The sequence below is a fragment of the Siniperca chuatsi genome, linkage group LG19, assembly GCF_020085105.1.
Source record: "Siniperca chuatsi isolate FFG_IHB_CAS linkage group LG19, ASM2008510v1, whole genome shotgun sequence".
Lineage (NCBI taxonomy): Eukaryota > Metazoa > Chordata > Actinopteri > Centrarchiformes > Sinipercidae > Siniperca > Siniperca chuatsi.
The window spans coordinates 20376644-20395762 of NC_058060.1; the positions used below are offsets into that span (position 1 = coordinate 20376644).

At 39.1% G+C, this 19119-nt stretch overlaps 1 protein-coding gene and 1 long non-coding RNA gene across 13 annotated transcripts in view; one reads left to right on the top strand and one right to left on the bottom strand.

Moving 5' to 3' along the window:
* Nucleotides 1–19119, top strand: part of abi1a (abl-interactor 1a) — a 49454-nt gene that overhangs the window by 22023 nt on the left and 8312 nt on the right. For 6 of the 12 annotated variants that reach the window (XM_044177462.1, XM_044177464.1, XM_044177470.1 and 3 more), the window contains exons 3-7: nt 5661–5837; nt 10672–10686; nt 11318–11421; nt 12062–12214; nt 17942–18042. In XM_044177462.1, the coding sequence (XP_044033397.1) occupies nt 5661–5837; nt 10672–10686; nt 11318–11421; nt 12062–12214; nt 17942–18042 (550 nt within the window). The remainder of the gene's footprint in view (nt 1–5660; nt 5838–10671; nt 10687–11317; nt 11422–12061; nt 12215–17941; nt 18043–19119) is intronic. The other 6 variants (XM_044177463.1, XM_044177465.1, XM_044177471.1 and 3 more) reach the window with 1 other exon arrangement.
* On the bottom strand, nt 12895–18009 carry LOC122867093. The gene is made up of 2 exons (XR_006375858.1): nt 17868–18009; nt 12895–17700 (listed from the first exon to the last, which is right to left on the bottom strand). It is a non-coding gene; the product is annotated as an uncharacterized LOC122867093 (long non-coding RNA).

The window sequence follows — 19119 nt, forward strand, 5'->3', positions numbered from 1 at the left end:
CCATGGCCAGTCTGCCAAATCACTGAAAAGGCTGAGTTTTTTTCCTCCAACATGTGCTGAAGTGAAACCGGCTGTCTCAATTCCATATCAAAGTCTACAGACAAGTTTTTTTCTTCTGTCTGATCTCTTCTTACCTCACTCTCCGAAACAGTGTGTGTTTGTCTGGTGGGAAGTTGTCAAGTTGTCAAGGCTTTGAAATTCCATTCCTGGTCCTTTGATTGGCTGTGCCACTGGACTGAGAGATTTATGCCCTGTTTGCTGATGTTGTGGATGCATTCTGTCAATGTGTGATCTGTTTCCCAAATACTCCAGGGAGGGAGGCTAGGTCAAAGAAGTCACTGTGGGAATAATCTAGTACTACAGTTTCAGATTTATCATTCTAAAAAGGTGCTGGATACTAAAAATTGTGTAAATGAAAAGAAATCAAAGCACCTGCACTCTTATCTCCATTGCATACACATTTCAGTCAAACATGAGACATACCAACCACACAGAACAATATACAATGGAGGAAGAGTCATTATTGATTAACACACTTGCGGCAATAGAAGACAAACTGTTACGAAAATTACACAGCATTTTATAAAGATATGTCTTTGTCTTATCTTTTTACTTATCTTTTAATGTTTGACAAACAAAAAAACAAACTACCAAAACAAAGGACCTTACCCAAAGAAACATAACATAGAAGTAGGGGTGGGTAATTTGAATGAAATCCATTATCAATGGCATACATAATTTATATCACACTATCTATATACAGTATTGTGATATAGTAAATTTTCTGGAAAACAACTTTTTAATAGATAACATAACCAGACAGGAAAGTCTGTATTTGCCTAATCCAGCAAATAAAATGCCAAACAAATCAAAGCACTTCATCATATTGTTGCTAAAATATTCAATCCAATACTGTCATAAAGTGGTCTTGCTCAACATTGCCCACAATGGGCTAATACACCCAGACATGTTAAAGACATAGGTACCATAGTATCAAAAGTATAGCAAAGTCAATGGCAGTTGACAAATGTAGGTCATGTCACAATATATATCATCATATTGTCCACCCCTGAATAGAAGTACATTTTTGTCAATGTCCAAATAAAAGGTTAAACAAATAGTTACATAAAGGCAGTGAGACACAGCAGAATGACCTGAAAACATCTAGTGCTAAAGCGTCATAAATAAAAGGATAATCTTTTATCAACGTAGGAAATTACTACAAAATAAGCTAAAGATAAATATTATTGCATAGCTTTCATATCTAAGTCATTAGTAAGTCCCCGAAGTTGTAGAGTCCAACGTATGGATCCTGAAGTTCCCTTTTCCAAAGTTTTTTATTCATTATAGCCCCTCTAGATTCCCATTAGTGAAATGCTTCTTCCAGGCAGGCAGGATGGACAAAATTTCATACAACACTTGGCAAAATCTTTAGGCAAACAATAACAAACTAAGTCATAAATTGGGGCTGTTTAAGCAGAGGAATGTGCCACCCCCCTAATTGTGTGGAATCACCTTCTTTGCTTATGTGAAATTCAGGCAAATAACAGATTGAAACATGAGATCACATGCGTTTACAGACTGTCTCCTAATCAGCAGAAACTCTGTCCAGAGTAAACTATATTTTTGCAACGCTGGATCTTTTGCCATCATCTCTCTGGTTTCCAAAAAGCGATCCCACGTTCGTAAACATGTCAGTGTTTTGTCTGACACACTGTCACGTCATTACATTCCTGGGTGTTGAAGTTCAAACATATAAAATAGCTGACCCTTTGTCCCATTTGGAGCTGCAAGCTTTCCAAGTGCAGCCGCAACCAAAATGGCAACAATCTGGGCAAAAAAATAAATAAATCACAAATATTTAGGCACTTGTTGCTACTAACAACACAACAAGAACCTCTCATCATGGCAACCACTGCGCTGACTCACTCATATCCCAAAATGGGAAGAACTTTTCCAGTCCAAAGTGATCTCGACTAGATTTATTTTTTTATTTCTTTGCTTTCTGGCTAGAACGTGTGGATGATAGTGTTGGCAGCAGTTCCAATGTATGACCTAGGTCCTCAAACTAGTCATATAGTTGGGTGACTCTTCTCTGGGTATGGGAACAATTGGGTGGAATTAGGGATAGAGAAAAGACCAAACTAAAAGGATGCAGAAGAAGAATTGGGTGGAAGGAAGAGAAGAGTAGAAGATAATGGAGATAATGAGTAAAAAGAGCAGTTCAAAAAAGAGATTTGGGGCCCTTAAATTCTAAAAGCCTGTAATTGAGAAATAAGCCAAACACCAGAGCCAAAACTGCTCAGTGTTCTGGGGAAAACAACCGCAGGGCTCAAACATATGGGTGACAGTGGTTGAAAACACATGTGAATCATCCACCTTTCAGTTTGGCAAGATGTATTCAGGGTTCATTCTCTTTCTACCTAACAGATGGACCATTGGGATCAAGTGAACACCTTTAGTGCCAGTTGAAAAGTCAGTAGAAGCAGTCGAGGGAAGAGACTGGCTATTAAGTAGTTGTTGCTCAGATTGGAGATCCTCACTGGGTCAGTTAAAAGGGATCAAGCCAGATTGCGCTTTAGACTTTTGCATTTTTGTCAGATACATTTAATGTTCTTTGGGCACCGGTCAGTGGATTAGAAAAGTGCTCTCGACTGGGTGCGACCACCCGCTGTGTGAAAGTTTTCTAAAGATTGTGGTTTTGAATTTACCCTTCTGTCAACACTTGTGTAACATTGGCCAGCAGGGCTATTTTCTCGGCATACAGGAAGGAGATGAACTCATACCACTGTGCCCTCTCGCTTCCCTCCTTTGCCAGCTGTGATGATGTTTGTCCACACGCTGTTCTCTGATAAGGGTAGTATGTTCAGCCAAGACCAGATGCTTTCCAAATTTAGCTGCAGTATTTCAACAACATTTCTCTTATTTAGGAGGAGTTTCTTTCAATGGTTTGTAGTGGAACTTTTCCTCTTTTTGAGTTTTGTCTGAAAGCTTCTTCCCCATAATATAACAACAATGTCCCATGACTTTACAAGGTCTTGTGGAGAGGTCGGTGTGTTTGGTGAGTGTGTAAAGCTTTGTTTTGGAAGTAAAACCAGACCTAGAATGACTGAGCTATTTGCTACTTCTCCTTTACTCCTCCTGTCTGGGTCCATCATAGCCAATCACAAAACCCCATCACTCCCCTGCAAATGGAAGCCAAAAAGACTGATTAGATTTTGGCCCAGTTGTTTCCAGACGATCATGATTTATGACAGTTTGAATTTTGGGCATTATCTCTGAGCTGTGAAGTCAAGTTAGTAGCTCAAATCCAATCGTAGTGGAGTTCTTCCACACCAGAGTTTGAAGTGCTGCCAAAATGGAATATTAGTGCATTGGTTTGTTCGCCTCATTAGGAAGACTTTGTCACTGCAGTTCTTTTTAATATTAAGAGCCTCTCATATTCTGGCAGCCCAGCTCAGGTTAAAAAAGATGACTGTAGTTCTGTCATCCCTCTTAATTCAAACAGACACAATAGGGCATTGGAACAGAACAGATGTTCCTGTGGGAGCAATTATGTATGCGCAACTTTGCTTGTTATGAAATATTGATTCCTTTTTTTCCCTGTAATTTTTAACAATCCACTTCTTATACCCTTGCATGTCCAGTATGTAAAATCTGCTTTGCATAATTTTTTTTATAGATATTAGAGCTTGTCAGCTAGTCAGGCCTATATCTCATTACTGTCACAATTTTAAAATTACACTGGATATTGTCCAGTGATGTCAGCTTGCACTGTACTGGACTACATATAAGTCCACTAGTGTTGTTGATTCCCTCAACTCTGGGATGAGTGATACTTGAAGGCTAAGTCGGCCATGGAACAGTGTAGTATAAAGAGACAGAGCTCAGTCCAGCTCCAGATCCTTGTGGCATGAAAGGAATCCTCTGTTGGCGCTGGTCACTGACTCCTTCCCCCCTGCGAGACACCATCGTTTTACTGGTCTGCCCTCAGCAGACATTGCAGCCTTTCATCTCTCAAAGGAAGGGCAGCTGCTCCTGGGCTCCTCTAGGCTTGGTGGGAGTGTGAAGACAGAGCAGGGAATGGAAATTCAGTGGTGTGTGTGATGATGTTGAGATCTGTTGAAGATTTGACTGGTGTTTAAACATGATAGTTGATATGCCCCCTTGATGGCAGTCAACTGAAAATTAATTGTCAATGATTCTGATAATCGATTAATTGTTTATCAAGCAAATCTTTGGTTCTTTGGTTCTAGCTTCACAAATGTGAGGATTTGCTGCTTTCATTAGTTTTATAACAGTGTGAATCGAGTATATCTGGATCTGGTTAGACATAACAAGCAATTTGAAGATGTTATATTGGTATCGGTGTATATGTTGACCGATAAGTAACAAAGTACAGAAATGCCAAACTAGGTTTGAGGTGATTTAGAATGTCACCATTACATAGTTTCTTCCACCAAAGAGCACTGACAGGTTTATTTTTACACTGTAAAATGTCCCGCTCAGTATGTAGCATGGTCACAATTTAAAAAACAAATCTAAGGGATCTGTATGTACAAATCAGTAACGGTTTCAAAAATTCAGTGTAAGTTGGGCTATAGATAGTAGAAAGCCAGAGATAATTTGATAATTAAAGAAATGGTAACCAAGAAGGTCTGCTCCAAGGCATTCCCCCTTTGGCTGACTAGTGATTTAAAGCTGCATTGGGTAATATTTTGTAGAAATATACACATATCACAGGCCAGCGACAAATAGAGTTCTCATCCACAAAAGTTTGTATGACATAGATTAAGTTTGAATGGACAATTCGTCCAAATCAGGTGCTACATGAAATGTAAAAAATCAGATTTCCTAAATAACAGTGATCAAGTACTTCAGAAACTTTAGATCCACTGCCTCATTCAAACTATGATACAGTATTCTTTATGATCAAATCCTAGCTGCAAACATGTACCATACAGGGTATCAAAAAAGGGTAGCATCATTTCAGATTTGGAGCCTAATGAATCTTTAAAATAATTAGGGTTTTAGGAGACTGGGTAATTAATTGAACATTGGTCCAATGGAGCATAAATAATGCATCACAATTTGGCCCTAGCATTTTGCAAAAGGAAGATGAAAGAGACGTTTTTCTGCTAATAGAATTCTGTGACAAGATGATTTAAATACACAATAGACTTAGTTTTGTTCTTCTCAATTATGAATGCCGTGTTCTTTCAATTGCATCACTTCCGTCACATTTCATCCCATCACTTTCGATTCTAACTCATAATTTTTGATCTTATATTTTTGCGTTTTTGTGTATTTTGACCTTAATAATTGAATTTTTAATTAGTTACATCTAGATTTGGGGCCAGTAAACTCATTCTCATCAATTAATTATTGAAGTCAGAAATGTTCAGATACACATGCTTCGGTCATTATTCTGTTCAGGACCTGGTTTCTACCGCAGTCGATTTCATTAGTGTGCACTGGCTGTTGTAAAAAGATTACGACCTTGTTGATGAAAAGCACAGCCTCATGATTTAATTAAGCCTTCTTAAGCTGCTGTATGACGAGTTCATTCAATCTCAGAGGTCCCTGTTGTACTGTGTGTCTCTGTTTCCACTGTGGCATCGATCACATCCCCTCTTCTGTCCCCTCTGTGTCGTTTACAGACGGTGGACATCCATAAAGAGAAGGTAGCCAGGCGGGAGATCGGGATCCTGACCACCAACAAGAACACGTCGAGGACCCATAAGATCATAGCGCCAGCTAATGTGGAGCGGCCGGTCAGGTACATCAGGAAGCCCATTGACTACACTGTATTGGACGACGTCGGCCATGGCGTTAAGGTGAGCAGACTTTCCTTTTTCTTTTTGTGTATTTTTGGGTCTTTTTCTCTGCTTCAGATCTGCTCCTCGATCAGATTTCCCTTAATGCATTAGTTTATCTCTGCTTGTGTTCTTCCACTTTCTTGTTCTACTATATCTAATTTTCTTCCCTTCCCCCTCCTCTCTTTCTTGCCAGAGGTATTCCTATCTCCCTCCTTCTTTTCTCTCTCCCACTTTGACTTGTTTTCTCGCTCACACTCTATCTCTTGTGCTTTCTCTTTCATCTTCAGAAAGCACCCATTCTGACCCTACAGGAATATGTTTCAGTGTGGGTTGGTGGGGATGGTTGGGGGTGGTGATGAACTAAAAAAGTGATTACATCATATATCATTCAGAAAACAGCTCTATTCTTGGAGTGTTGGGAAAATGGCGAGCGGAGACAAATTTGTGAGACATTTTAAAAGGCACTTAGGCCCCGACCGCCCTCGTAATCTCATTCTCCAGTTTCTCTAAACCTTTGCAGAGGAATGATGTTGTGAAAATAAACTACAAATATAATTACAAATATAAATAAACATCAGTACAATCTGAAAGACAGGAAAGAAGCTGATTTTGATGTGATAAACTCTCCCAAGTAGAAACTCAGATGATCCAAATGTGACATTTTCACTCCCTTTCTGCCATTAGGGCTCACTTTAGGGGTCACTGGGTCGCCCTGACAGTGGTGGTAATGACATCATTTCCTGATGGCCACAGGCATTTTTGCGATCTCCATCCTCCCCCTTGAGCTCCCTCAGCCCCATCAATTAGCCAATCAATTGCAGCTGTCAGACAGATTGGATTACAGGCCCGCCATTACCGTCCTGTAGTGTTACAGGCATTGATAAGGCAGGATAAAAGCGTGGTGACTTGAAGGACGCAGAGAAATAGTTACAGCACGTAACTGCACATAAAACCCAAATTTGTCATTTTTACAGTACATCTCTGTGTACTGGTTAAACAGAAGAGATACAAAGTGTAAATTAGTGAGCTTAAGGGGTGCTGGTAGACAGATCATGGCATGGGCCATCATGGAAACAAAGAAGGTTTCAGGTGAAACTAGGCAGGGTAAACAGCACTCAGGAAGACTCCTTCCTGAGGGCAGGGCCTAAGCAACACAGAGTAGCTTAAATTTCTGAGTTCAGTCTCAGACCATTTTCACAATTGAGAATGACTTCCGGATGAAAACATTGTCCAGATGACTACGACTGAAACCTTTTCTACGATGGAACACTCCTGTTATCATAAGATAGTAGTTCCATATTGTATTTCTGCACAACAATGTAATATTTATATTTACAGCTTAATTTTTGAGATTCATAAAACTGTCACATGGATAATGTAGCACTTTGTGAAAAACAATTAAACACAAGTTTTTAACCATTTAATCTACGTACATGCCCAAAAGTGAGCACATTTATTAAAATAACAGATTATATTGTTAACAAAACAATCTCACCTCCGATTCCATTTAGCAGCTACTCTGGCACTTTTTGTCTTATCATGTGATCTTCATCTGCAGATGGTGTTTAGCCAGTTTTCATGGAATTGTAGATGTTTAAATGTTCTTTTATTGTTCCTTATTTTTTTTAAAAAGCTCCAAAACAGCCACCATATGGACTTTGAGGTGAGATTGTTTTGTCAGCTGCTGTTTCCAAGGTAAAGAATCATATAGATTTTAATAATTTTAAAAATTACAAATTCAATAAAATTTTATTTATATAGCGCCAATTCATAACAGAAGTACGGAATAGATTTTATATAATCACAGGGCACAAAAGCAAGCAAAATCACAGTGACCCCATGTGAATCATCCACAGTTCTGACTCTACTGTGTTACATTAAATAGAAGAGTTGCTCAAAATTAGGATACCATGACATGATTGCACAATAGTGTCAAATTACTGAAACCATCATGCTTCATGGCTGGTTTGAGAGTGTTTGATGCATCTATTTTAAGAACATTACGTATCACTCTGGGTCTAATCTCAGTGGATTTTCTCCTTTTAAATGTCTATATAAATGCAGCACACATACACCACACACGCTCCTGCAGCAGTCCTACATCACCTCCTCTCATCTATGCATGTCACAGCCCAAAGAGCCAATCAATACTTGACATCAATACTCCATATTAATTCATATAGTATCCCGTGATGGCTGCTGTCAGATGCCAGGCTTGTATAGAATATCTACAGCCATGGTTTACTTACTGACCAAAATCAATACTTTTAATGGGAGTTTAAATCATGTCTATTGCCTCCAGTTAACTGTGAAACTCGCTACATCTACATCTGAGTGTTTGCACCGGCCTAAATGTTGAATTAGTTTTATGGCCTCACACCATGCTTGTATAATTAACCACCAAAGCATGAGCTGTAATACAGAGAAGAAACATCATGTAGCGCTTATATATATTATTGAATTGCTCCAAAGGAGCAATAAAGAAAAAAGAGAAATTGAAAGAAAAGAGAAGGTGAAATTCATCTGGTAGATAATCAGATTCTTCTCTGAATGCCGCAGCATCGTATCAATTATAAGTGGAATCTCACAATTGACAGATCAGGATGTTCCTGCATCTCAAGGTGTACTGACATTATGCCTTTTAGCTTTAATAAGAAAGATGAGATTTATTCTTCCGATCAGCTGATGTGTAATCTAGTCAGCGGGGCTTTCTGGAAACTAGGGACAATGATGTCAGGTGTTTGAAGTTAGATTGCAATCTTTTGATATTTTGTGTTGTATCAGTTATGAGTTTACAAGATTAACTTAAAGGGATAGTTTGGGGTTTGGAGAAATTTTGATATTTTTCTTGAGTCGACGAAGTCATGATTGCTTTTTTTGTTTCCCTTTATGCGGTTTGAAAGTCACCATTCTCTTTAAGTTCTAATCCTTAAGATTTCAGTCCTGGTTGTTTTGGCGACACCTCTGGTTACTGGTGGTAACAAAGTGTGGTTTAATACTACAGCACTCCTTGCTCCTGCTCAGAAAAACAGCAGAAGAGCAATTGGTATGTCTGTTTACAGTGCGGCAAAAAAATCCCCAAAATGACTGTTATCTCGCTAACTTCTGACTAACTGCTATCAGCGCTAACTGCGGTGACATTGCGTTTTCTGTGACTGCATCACAACAAAAGCCACCCCGTGTTTGGCCAGTTGAATGCTTTTAATGTGAAGCACCAGCAGTAGGAAATGTTAGGTTTGCATTAACAGTAATTTAATACAGCTCTGATACAGTGTAAAGAGAGTGAACAGTAAGAAATTAGGCTGATTTCAGTGAGATAAAATGAAAAACAGTAACGGTGGATTACACGCATACATCATTTCCTGTGAATCCTTTGTGCGAAGGTAGGCAATCTCAATCCAGGATGGAAATGGCAGACCCACCACTAACAATAAAAAATTATATATAAAGAGCTAATTATAGAATGTAAATAAATTTAATGACTATTGCTGAAAAAATTAAGACCATAAATAGTATCAAAAACAAGGTTTGATTTCATGAAAATCTTAAGGATTATAATTTTAAATCTACTGGCTAATTAATGAACCAGTCAGTCACATTTTTTAGGAGCTAATGGTAAGGTCACAAAGTCAGTGTCCAAGTTTGAAGTTCTTGATTTTGAGTTTCTAGTAGCTTTCAAACACAAAACAATTACACATTAGCCACTGTCACATGTCACAACTTATTTGTCATCTTGTTTGGACTATATTTTTTGGGATGTATCCTTGATGACGACCCTAACCTCAGGAAGTGTTTGTGTCCTTTATACCGAATGTTGACCTGACAGACTCACCCAAATCTGACACACTGCATTGATCTATAGATTTTCACCCAGCCTCGACATGGTAAGCTTTTTTGGACTTGATAATGACCTTAATCTGAACCTGTCTGTCCATAATTCAACTCGGACATTGCTAAAGCATTTCCACACCGACAGTCTGGTTTGTGCCGCAAAACAGAGATAAAGCTTTTGCCAGGAAAATAAGGGAAGGCAGTAGTAGGCACTGGCATTTCTAGCATGACCTAGATTGTAAATTGAATCTCGTCTAGCTCTGATAACCCAGGGAGAGTGACATTTTAACGTGAAACTTACCATTCACAGCTGCACTGAAGGTGTTTTCTGTTTTTAAAGAGGCAGAGATCCCTTCATCCTGACCTATGCCATGAATTTGCTTTTGGTTTCATTTTCTCTCTTGTGATGCTACAATGCTTTCTGCAAAGGCCACTGGGGAAGCTGCATTATAGATGAGCCACTTGACTCTGCAGTTGTCAAACCCCACTGCTATGTTGGCTCTATATTCTCTTTGACATCACCCCACACAAGTACAGAGGTGTTTTTTTTTATCGGTGCCAGTAATGTTCCCAGTAACATATCCCAACCTGGATATGTACCAAAAATTAGTCGGGTGAACACAATGATACTCCATAGATTTAAAATTCATATTTGTTTGACAGCTTTTTGATGTACAAAGGTAAATTTAACACCCTGTTAAGATAAAACTTATTTCGCTTGTGCACAATCGCTCTGCCATCAGATACCTGCGGTTTCCTTCCAGTCTGACTGTACTGGGTGTGGTACTATAGGTCTAAGTAAAGAAAGCAACAGCCAGGAGCCACAATGTTTTCCTCTGGTAGTATGACTTGTGACTGCTGACCTGCCCAGGACTTACTAAATGTTTACTCAGTGTAAATACGAGGAATCGTTTTTCTCCTGCTCGCTTATACTTTGACTCTACTGATCTGTTTAGACATGGCCATTTTGACATGCCCTCTTTCTGTCTCTCTCCTGTTTTTCTTCCTCTGCCCACATAAGTGGCTAAAAGCCAAGGTAAGTCTGGTTTGTCACATGACCCATTTTACTATAATACATTATTGATAGATTTGTCCAACTCCCTTTTACAGCAAACCCCTATACATGTGGTTATTGTTGTCATTTCCCATGTTATTCCCATTAACCAACTTGTACTGTAGTCATCTTAGCCCAGAACACACAGTCTGAGGCTCTGTAACACCCTCCCTGTCAATTTACCAACTCTGTTGTCATTTACTCTACATGTCGTGTAGTTGTCCATATGTCCTTATAGGCTTCCCAGACAAAGCATATACTGTATATCCTCAAGTTTCTTATGAAGTATTAATGAACAGTTATGTGAAATTTGCAATACTGTAAATCCAGATGTTGCTAAATTAAATTAAATGTTGCCAAAGCTTTAGATATTCAGCTTTTTAGTAGTTACATGTTTTTTAAGACACGCATGTTTTACAAGAACCCTTGTTGGCATTACATAACACTTCAAATATTACCAACTGAAATATATACATGCTGCTGAAGCGTCGTCATCTGGGAAGCCTATAACTTTTGATTTTTGTCACACAAGTAGTAATCACCCGCAGTGTCTGAAGTAATTTGTTAATAATAATAATAAGCGTCTTTGGGTTTTTATTTCCTCTAACCACAGCAACATGGAAACAATCAGTCAATCAGAGGAGGAACACTATCAAGGACCAATCCGCCCACGCAGAAGCCCCCGAGCCCTCCCATGTCAGGGCGTGGCACGCTTGGGTAAGATTTCCATTTTAGTCACCATGAAGGGAAGACTAATCCTCTAATTATTAAAGACTGAATGAAAAAAACAGCTCTTGTGGGAGCGATTAAAGAACATGCAGTTAAAGTATATTTCTTTTTTTGATTATGTTTTGTCATTTGTGCTTTTTTTTAAATAAATAAATGTGATGTCAAGAGTAACATGAAATAACACAGTGAACAAACGGCTAACAAGATGCCCCAGGACATTATTTTTTAACTCAAGTGTGGTCCTGATGGCTGTGTTTTGTGGTTTTGGCTCATATAGTCATTTGAAATGGCAAAACTGATGTAAGTGAAACCAGAGAAAAGGGATCCAGGAAAAAGAAAAATCTGGGAACTTGCCTGAACTTTTATCTGTTAGTGTCAGACAGGTGTCATGCTCTGATGCTGCCAGTCGTCGTTTGATGCACAGCAGCAGTCAGTGACACTAATCAGATATTAATTCCAAGGGTACATTTCCGGCCTGTAGCACACAGCATCCAGCTGGGTAAACTGATAAGATTTACAACGCTCTAGTGAACACAGCCTCGCAGTTCTGATAGTAGGATTTGCACTGAATTATGATCACTCTTGTCCTTGATTTATCATTATTTGCCTTTTGTTTTCCATCTTACAGACGCAACACATCCTACAAGACCCTGGAGCCGGTGAAGCCGCCCACGGTGCCCAACGACTACATGACCAGCCCCGCCCGACTAGGCAGCCAGCACGGCCAGCAGCACAGCCCTGGACGCACGGCGTCACTCAACCAGAGGCAACGCACACACAGGTAGATAAGAAAAGAGGAGGCACACAGTCTGTCACACATACACAAGCCAGTGCTGATCTACAGGTTATTAATTGACTATTTTGATAATTGATTAATACATTTTTTTTAAGTCATCTATCAGGTTCCAGCTTTTCAAATGTGAGGATTTACAGCTTTCCTCTGTTTTGTATTGTTGTAAATTGAATGTCTTTTGGACTGTTGCTTGAGACAAATGAACAGCCACAAGGTGCCATTGTGGGCGTTGTGAACTTCGATGTAATCTACTGTTATTTTCAAACATGTTATAGGCTAAACAATTTATCGATTAATCGATTAATCAATAAATTAATTGATAAAGACACTAATAAAGATGCAGAGAGATTTCCTTGTGGCGTAACAGACACACTGGGACATGATGACTTATGCTCATATTTCTTTGCAAATGTGGACACTTACAGTACGTATATACATTAGCTGTGATACTAGCTACAGTACCAGATCAACACACACACTGACACACTACTTTAAAGTCAAGTCAGGTTTATTTATATAACCTAAAACTCTCCAAAAAAGTTTAAAAAAAAAGAAAAAAAAAAAAAAAAAAAACTACAGGAAGAGGATGTATCCCTTTTCCAAAACAGATATGCAGGTAAGTGCAGCACGTACAGAGTAGACGAAGAAATGGTAGTAGAATTGCAATGTACAGTACAAGAACTAACGCTACAAAATACTATGAATACACAATAACAGAATTACTCTACAGTATACAACCAAGCTAGTAGCAGAATCACGATACACCAATGAGGATTTGATGTTTAAGCAACATGTAGCTTATAAACAGTTTAAAACCACTGTTGCCCCCTGCTGATACAATCGAAGTTCAAGATATAAACTTGCACAACAAACTTCATGGACAAAAGTCTCTAAAATCAGCAACTGAAATGTTAATCAACTTTGCATAGTTTTTAATAAAGAGCGAGACAGGTACTTTATATATATTTTTTCCATTTTTGGATAGGTATGAGTGGAATTAGTGTTCCAGCTACACCTCTAAACTGAACGCTAAATGTGCACTCAGTGTTTCAGTAATGTGAGAAAAGCATCTCTCCAAAACCACTGGTCCCCTTCGTGTCAGATGGTTCTAATCTCTTCATTTAGTTCAGCGGCTTATAGCACTTTCGCACCTCTTCCTCCTCTCCGCTTCACTAAATCCAGCATTTGTCTGACAAGTCCTGGAGGGTTTCTCACTGCGGCCTGAATCACTCTGATATTAATATCTGTAAAAGCCTCTGATATAAAGTGCTGTTTCAAAAACCCCTAAGTCAACTGCAGCATGGAAACCCTTGAACATGGCTCTCAAGGATTGTTACCCAGAAATCTCCATGTGGAGAGAGCGGCAGGCGCCTTCATCAAATTTGAGTTACGAGTGAGTGAAGTCGCCTCATTAGCTAAAAAGCTTGTTATGCTGACTGTGATGCTCATAAATATTACATAACTTTTTATTTTCCCTACCCTTGCCCAACTTCTCATGTATGTTTGCACAAAGTTACTCATTCACACAGAAGTTCCCCAGTGCTTCTTCTACTTTATCAATTAAAACCAAACTCTACGTCTTCTTGTAATTAGTGGCTTCAAATGCTTAAAGGCTGTGAAGCAACAACAAAACAAGTGGGCAGATCTTTTGGCTGCTCAGCATCACTGTTACTGATCTGTGGTTTAAAGCCACCCTAATGTCCCTGTAACAAACTGATGCTATCCTCAGAGTCGGGCTGTACTCGCCCTGCTTCAGCTAATATTGCTGTGGCATCACTATTTGATTACACAGGCAGTCAGCTGTGCTTATTCAGCTCATCCATCTCTGCCATCCTCACCTGAGGTCTAAATTCAATATAGGCATATGCGTGTTCCTACTGTATGCTCCCTGTTATTTTCTAATATATTTCTGTGGGAAAGATTACACTGTCATATGCAGGTGTCATTGTTTTAAGAAAACATACTTATTACAGTAACCATAGTATCCGGATAATAAGATTTGACTACCAGGATTCCTGCTTCAAACTAAACAGGATGCATACTGTAGAAGAGTGTATGACCCTGTGGATACATTAAAATGCAATAAATTATTTAAAAAAGTTGATATCCAGTTTAACTTCATCTTCTTGTCATGTCGGAGTATTTCAACTTGCCTTTCCCACTTTTTCAAAATTGTGCCAGCTGATGTTCCTCAGCTACTATCCTTTTCCACTCCTTTCTTCCATTCTTTGTTCATTTTAAACCAGATTAAAAGTAGTTAAGTTCGCCCTGGTGGCCAAGGGACTAAGGTGCTGACCATGAACTACAGCGTCCCCCGGTTTGTGTCCAACCGAGGACCTTTTGTTGCATGTTGTTCCTCATCTGTCTCCCATAATTTCCTGTCATCTCTCTACTGCAATCTCTCCAATAAATACATTCCCCCCCAAGAAAAGGTGATTAAATAAAATTTGTTACCAGTGTGCACAATACTGCAATAGGTTACTTCCAAAACAGAGTAAGACCAAGTCAGCCACATATTATATCCTGTGAAAAACAAGACATGTTACTGAAAACATTTTAAAACAAGTTTAAAAATTTGAGGAACCTTTTGGAAATTACATCCAGACTGAAACTGTTAAAGCACAGTTGCATCTTTTTATATTTTTCATTTGTTTGTTCAGCGATAAAAGGAATGTTAAAGAACTTACATTTTATTTCCTTTTTTACAAAGGAACTTTGGCATATGTTTTACATTTATGTTTTTGGACTTTAAAGACTTAAATGAGGCATTTCAATTATGCAGAAGCGAAGCAGAACTGCAGAGGTTAAATATATCAGCTACCCTATATTTATAGTTTGCACACTTTGCAGCTGTTAGCTGCCTGTTTACCTGCATGTCAGTCACATTTTCTGTGCTGGTCACCATTACACATTTCAACATGCAAATAAACATTACAGTGTAGATAAATAGATAATAATTACCTTCATTTTTGAGACTCCAAAATATATGATGTTGAGGTTTTCTGTGGGTCAAACGTGGTAATTAAGAGGTCTGAAGGTTCTGTATTACGCACACTGTTTGTAACTTTGTTAATCACCTCCTCCTAGTGATGGTTTTAAAGAACCAAAACCTTGAACTGGCAAACACGCCTACGTCATTTTTTGAAGTAACATCACCCCTACTTTTTAATCATGTTCACCTTAATAGTGAACCATCCTATTTAACATCTGCAAGCTTTTTTCCTTTTTTTTTTTTTGGCAAGAAGGCTGATCGTTAATTCTCAAATGGTCTCAAAATATTTTGCAGTAAAGTTTATATTTGGCATAACTGATCTTGTACCAGTTCTTTAAGAAGCACTGATTTTCTGCTGTTTATGCGCTTTAGGTTCTTTATGCACATCTAAAGCCTTTTTGTCAGCAGATTTCAATCTTTTTCATCTTAGATTATGCTCTGGGCTACTTTGTAAGTCTATTTTTCCCGCTTATGTCAAGTCTGATATGATGTCGCAATGCCTAAGCACATATTTTTTACATATTGTTCTAACTTTTTGTTCCATACACTGAGAACACTGTCTTTTTCTTCATTGGCTCCAGGGATTTTTGTCAGCTGTGAGAAAGTGAGCTGGAACTTTTCTAAGCCCTGCTTCGTGTTACAGACAGTTGATTTATAAACAACTCTCTGTATTGAGTAGAGGCTGAATGAGCGAGGCAGACAGGAAGGTGGAGCAGGAGAGATGGAGCTGAGTGGTTTTATTTCACAGTGAGCAATTTGAAACAAAGTGGAAGGACGGGGAAAGCAAAAGCTGGGGAAGAGATAAATGGGTTAGCGAAGGAACGGGTAAGTTATAGAGGGATTAGAATGGATAAATCTCCAAAACATGCAGATGGGGGAAAGAAGTACGCCGGTCACTTCAAGAGAGGGATGACATGATATTGTTTAGCCTCTAGCCCCACAGACAATTAGCTCCCACTGCCATCTACATCCTTCAGAGGGGTAACCCCTGCTGGTTGTGCCTGGAGTGCCCCAGGGCTTGACTGACATGGATCAGAGAGGAGGAGAGGGGAGAGGGGGATGATGGGAAAAGGAGATAAATGAGATGTGGGGGGAGGTGGAAGCGAGCAGGGGTTCAGAGGGATGGAGGGAATCAGAGGAGACTGGGGGTGAGGGGTTTGGGAGACGAATGGGGAATCACTTTACAGGCGATGGAGAGGAAAAGGTCGAGGGATGGTTAGGGGTGAGAGGTAGGGAGAAGGATCAGTTGTAGAGCAGGGATGAAAGAGGCAGAAAGAGGAGAGGTGGGGTGAGGGGCTGGAGCAGAAATGAGGATCAAGGCCAGCCCGAGAGAGCGAGTGAGGGGGGATTTAGTCAGCCAGGGCATTGATCTACGAGCCCCGGGGTCACACAGAGGGTGAAACAGCGCTTAGAAAGGCCACTGCAGAGCTGACATACATACTACATTCCCATATCCTATATCCTCAGATGCTAGGGCTGGGCAGTACTGACAAAATTAGAGGGGTGGATATGATGGCCAAGTTTAAAGTTATTTGTTATTTGCTTACCATGCCTCTTAACTGTGAAATAAGTGAAATAACTGGATAACTGGGGATAGATAAAATATATATATATAATCTCATGATATTGGTTAGGGCTTCAACTAGTTTTAATAGTTTTCCTTATTGATTAATCTATCTAGCCCAAACTGACGCCTTGATATTAGCCTACTTGTGTTTGTCCAAGAAATAATCCAAAGCCTAAAGATATTCAATTGACAATGATATGAAACTAAGAAAAATTTCACATATAGGCACACCTCGTATGTGGTTTTCGGGCATTTCACATGTGACAAATTGACATGATGCAGGTACATGTGATATTCAGATCTTACATGTGAAATGTTAAGACATCACATGTTAAAACAACTGTTTGACATTTAATAACAAATTATAAACGTACATACAGGCATATCACCTCTGAAACAGCATTACTAAGGTGATGAATTCACATATATGAACCTGTTGTTTTTGGACTATAAATATGCAAAACACATATTCAAGTGCCTTTTTTTTAAAGGTTTTCTGTTGATCGACGCTTAATAAGTAATTGTATGCTGATACAATTACTGTTAATATTGACTGGCTATATTAGCAGCATCTGCATCTGTGGCTACAATTTGGTAAAGTGCACCTCAAATCCATGTGTGAACACTGTTCTCATAAAACTGTTATGTCTTTGTTTATTCACTAATGCAATAAAAGCAAAACTTATTATTATACTAAATAGAGAGTATGACAGAGCATATGATAACCACTGTAAATTAGTTGAAGTGTTTTGGGGCAATCAGAGGATCTGAAGCAAGATATTTTAGGTGGTTTGAATGAAAAAAGCATTGGACTATATTCCATTTTATTCATTTTATTTATTGATTCTGACCAAAAGTCGTCACTAGAGTGACTCATGTCTTGCTCACCTGGGTGTGTCACTCTGCAGCTCCGTCCTAACAAGCCAATAGACAAAAACAATCAGTATGAGAGAAGAAGTGAAAATATGGACAGTCAGATGCTTGAGGTATACTTTAAAGGGCAATATGGAGTTTTGCAGTGTTATAATTCTAAATAGGACATAAGCACAGATGCAGCGGAGTCCATTTATCTGCAGTATTACCTGCTGTGCAGTCTGAGCAGGTTGCCCTGAATAAAACAATGTCCTCTCTCTCTTCTATCTGTCTCCTCCCTCAGTGGAAGCAGTGGGGGTAGTAGCAGTAGGGAGAACAGCGGCAGCAGCGGTACTGGCATTCCCATCGCCGTGCCTACACCCTCCATCCCCAACTCTGGTCCAGGTGAGCTTTGCTGGCTGCGCATCATGCAGTGACAGTTAACACAGTCATCCTTTCTCCTTGCTGATATTAAGTGAGTGCAGGATTGTACTAAACCAGCTTCAGGCATTTTGTAAAGCCTGCAATAAACCTGCCTTACAGTGCTGCTAACCCACCTAAGAATTTCATTAGTTTTGTTAGCCTTTCCCATGCTCCAAACTGGTTAAAAGTCCCGACAAGAACACTTTTAAGTATAAAAAATAACAATTATCTGCTATTTATATTACAAAAAACTTTGACCTGTGTGAAATGAGATAACACTCTTTAAACATTGACAGGCAATGATGAAAATACAGGGTATTTTGTTTACTTTGGTACATACATTAAACAGTAGACAGAGTAACTACTACATAACACTACATACTACTACTAAGTACTACATGCCTTTAAGTCCAAAGTGCATATCTGTGTCTACTTGCATAAAATAACCAATTTTAAGGTATTAGTTCAAAATATTTGCAAAAAAATTGCCACAAACATCAGGAAACAAGTTTATTTCTTTAAATATAATATACATGTGTATAGCAATAATAGGCATTAATTGACAAGGTGTAAATGTAACGTGCTATTTGCAGAGTGTGAGACTACGCTACACAAAGCCTATGTTTACCAGACTGGGATTATGGAGGCCCATTGTGTTCTAAGCACAGCTGATTCTCTATCCTACTGTGTAAATAGGCCAAGCTGCGTTAGGCCTGCTGCTTTATAGTGGAACAGTAAGGCCCACATAACACCATGCACAAGCTACACATAGTACTGCATTACACCATACACAAGCCTTAGATACTCTTGTGTTTAACTTTTGCAAATGATTTGAGCTGAACAAGAAATATTTTAGGTTTATGTAGCAGCCGTTTTACCTCAGCGCCAGGATCAGGCCAGCAGCACAGAACTAACCACAGTTCTCCCTGCAAGCTGGTCGCTATGGAAACACTCACTTCATACCACAAAGAAGTGTGTGCGGAGCAGCACTGCGCCTTGACAAAGTCGAAGAACTCCTTCGGCCCCGAAGGGTTCTTGAGTAAAATGATGTGATGTTAT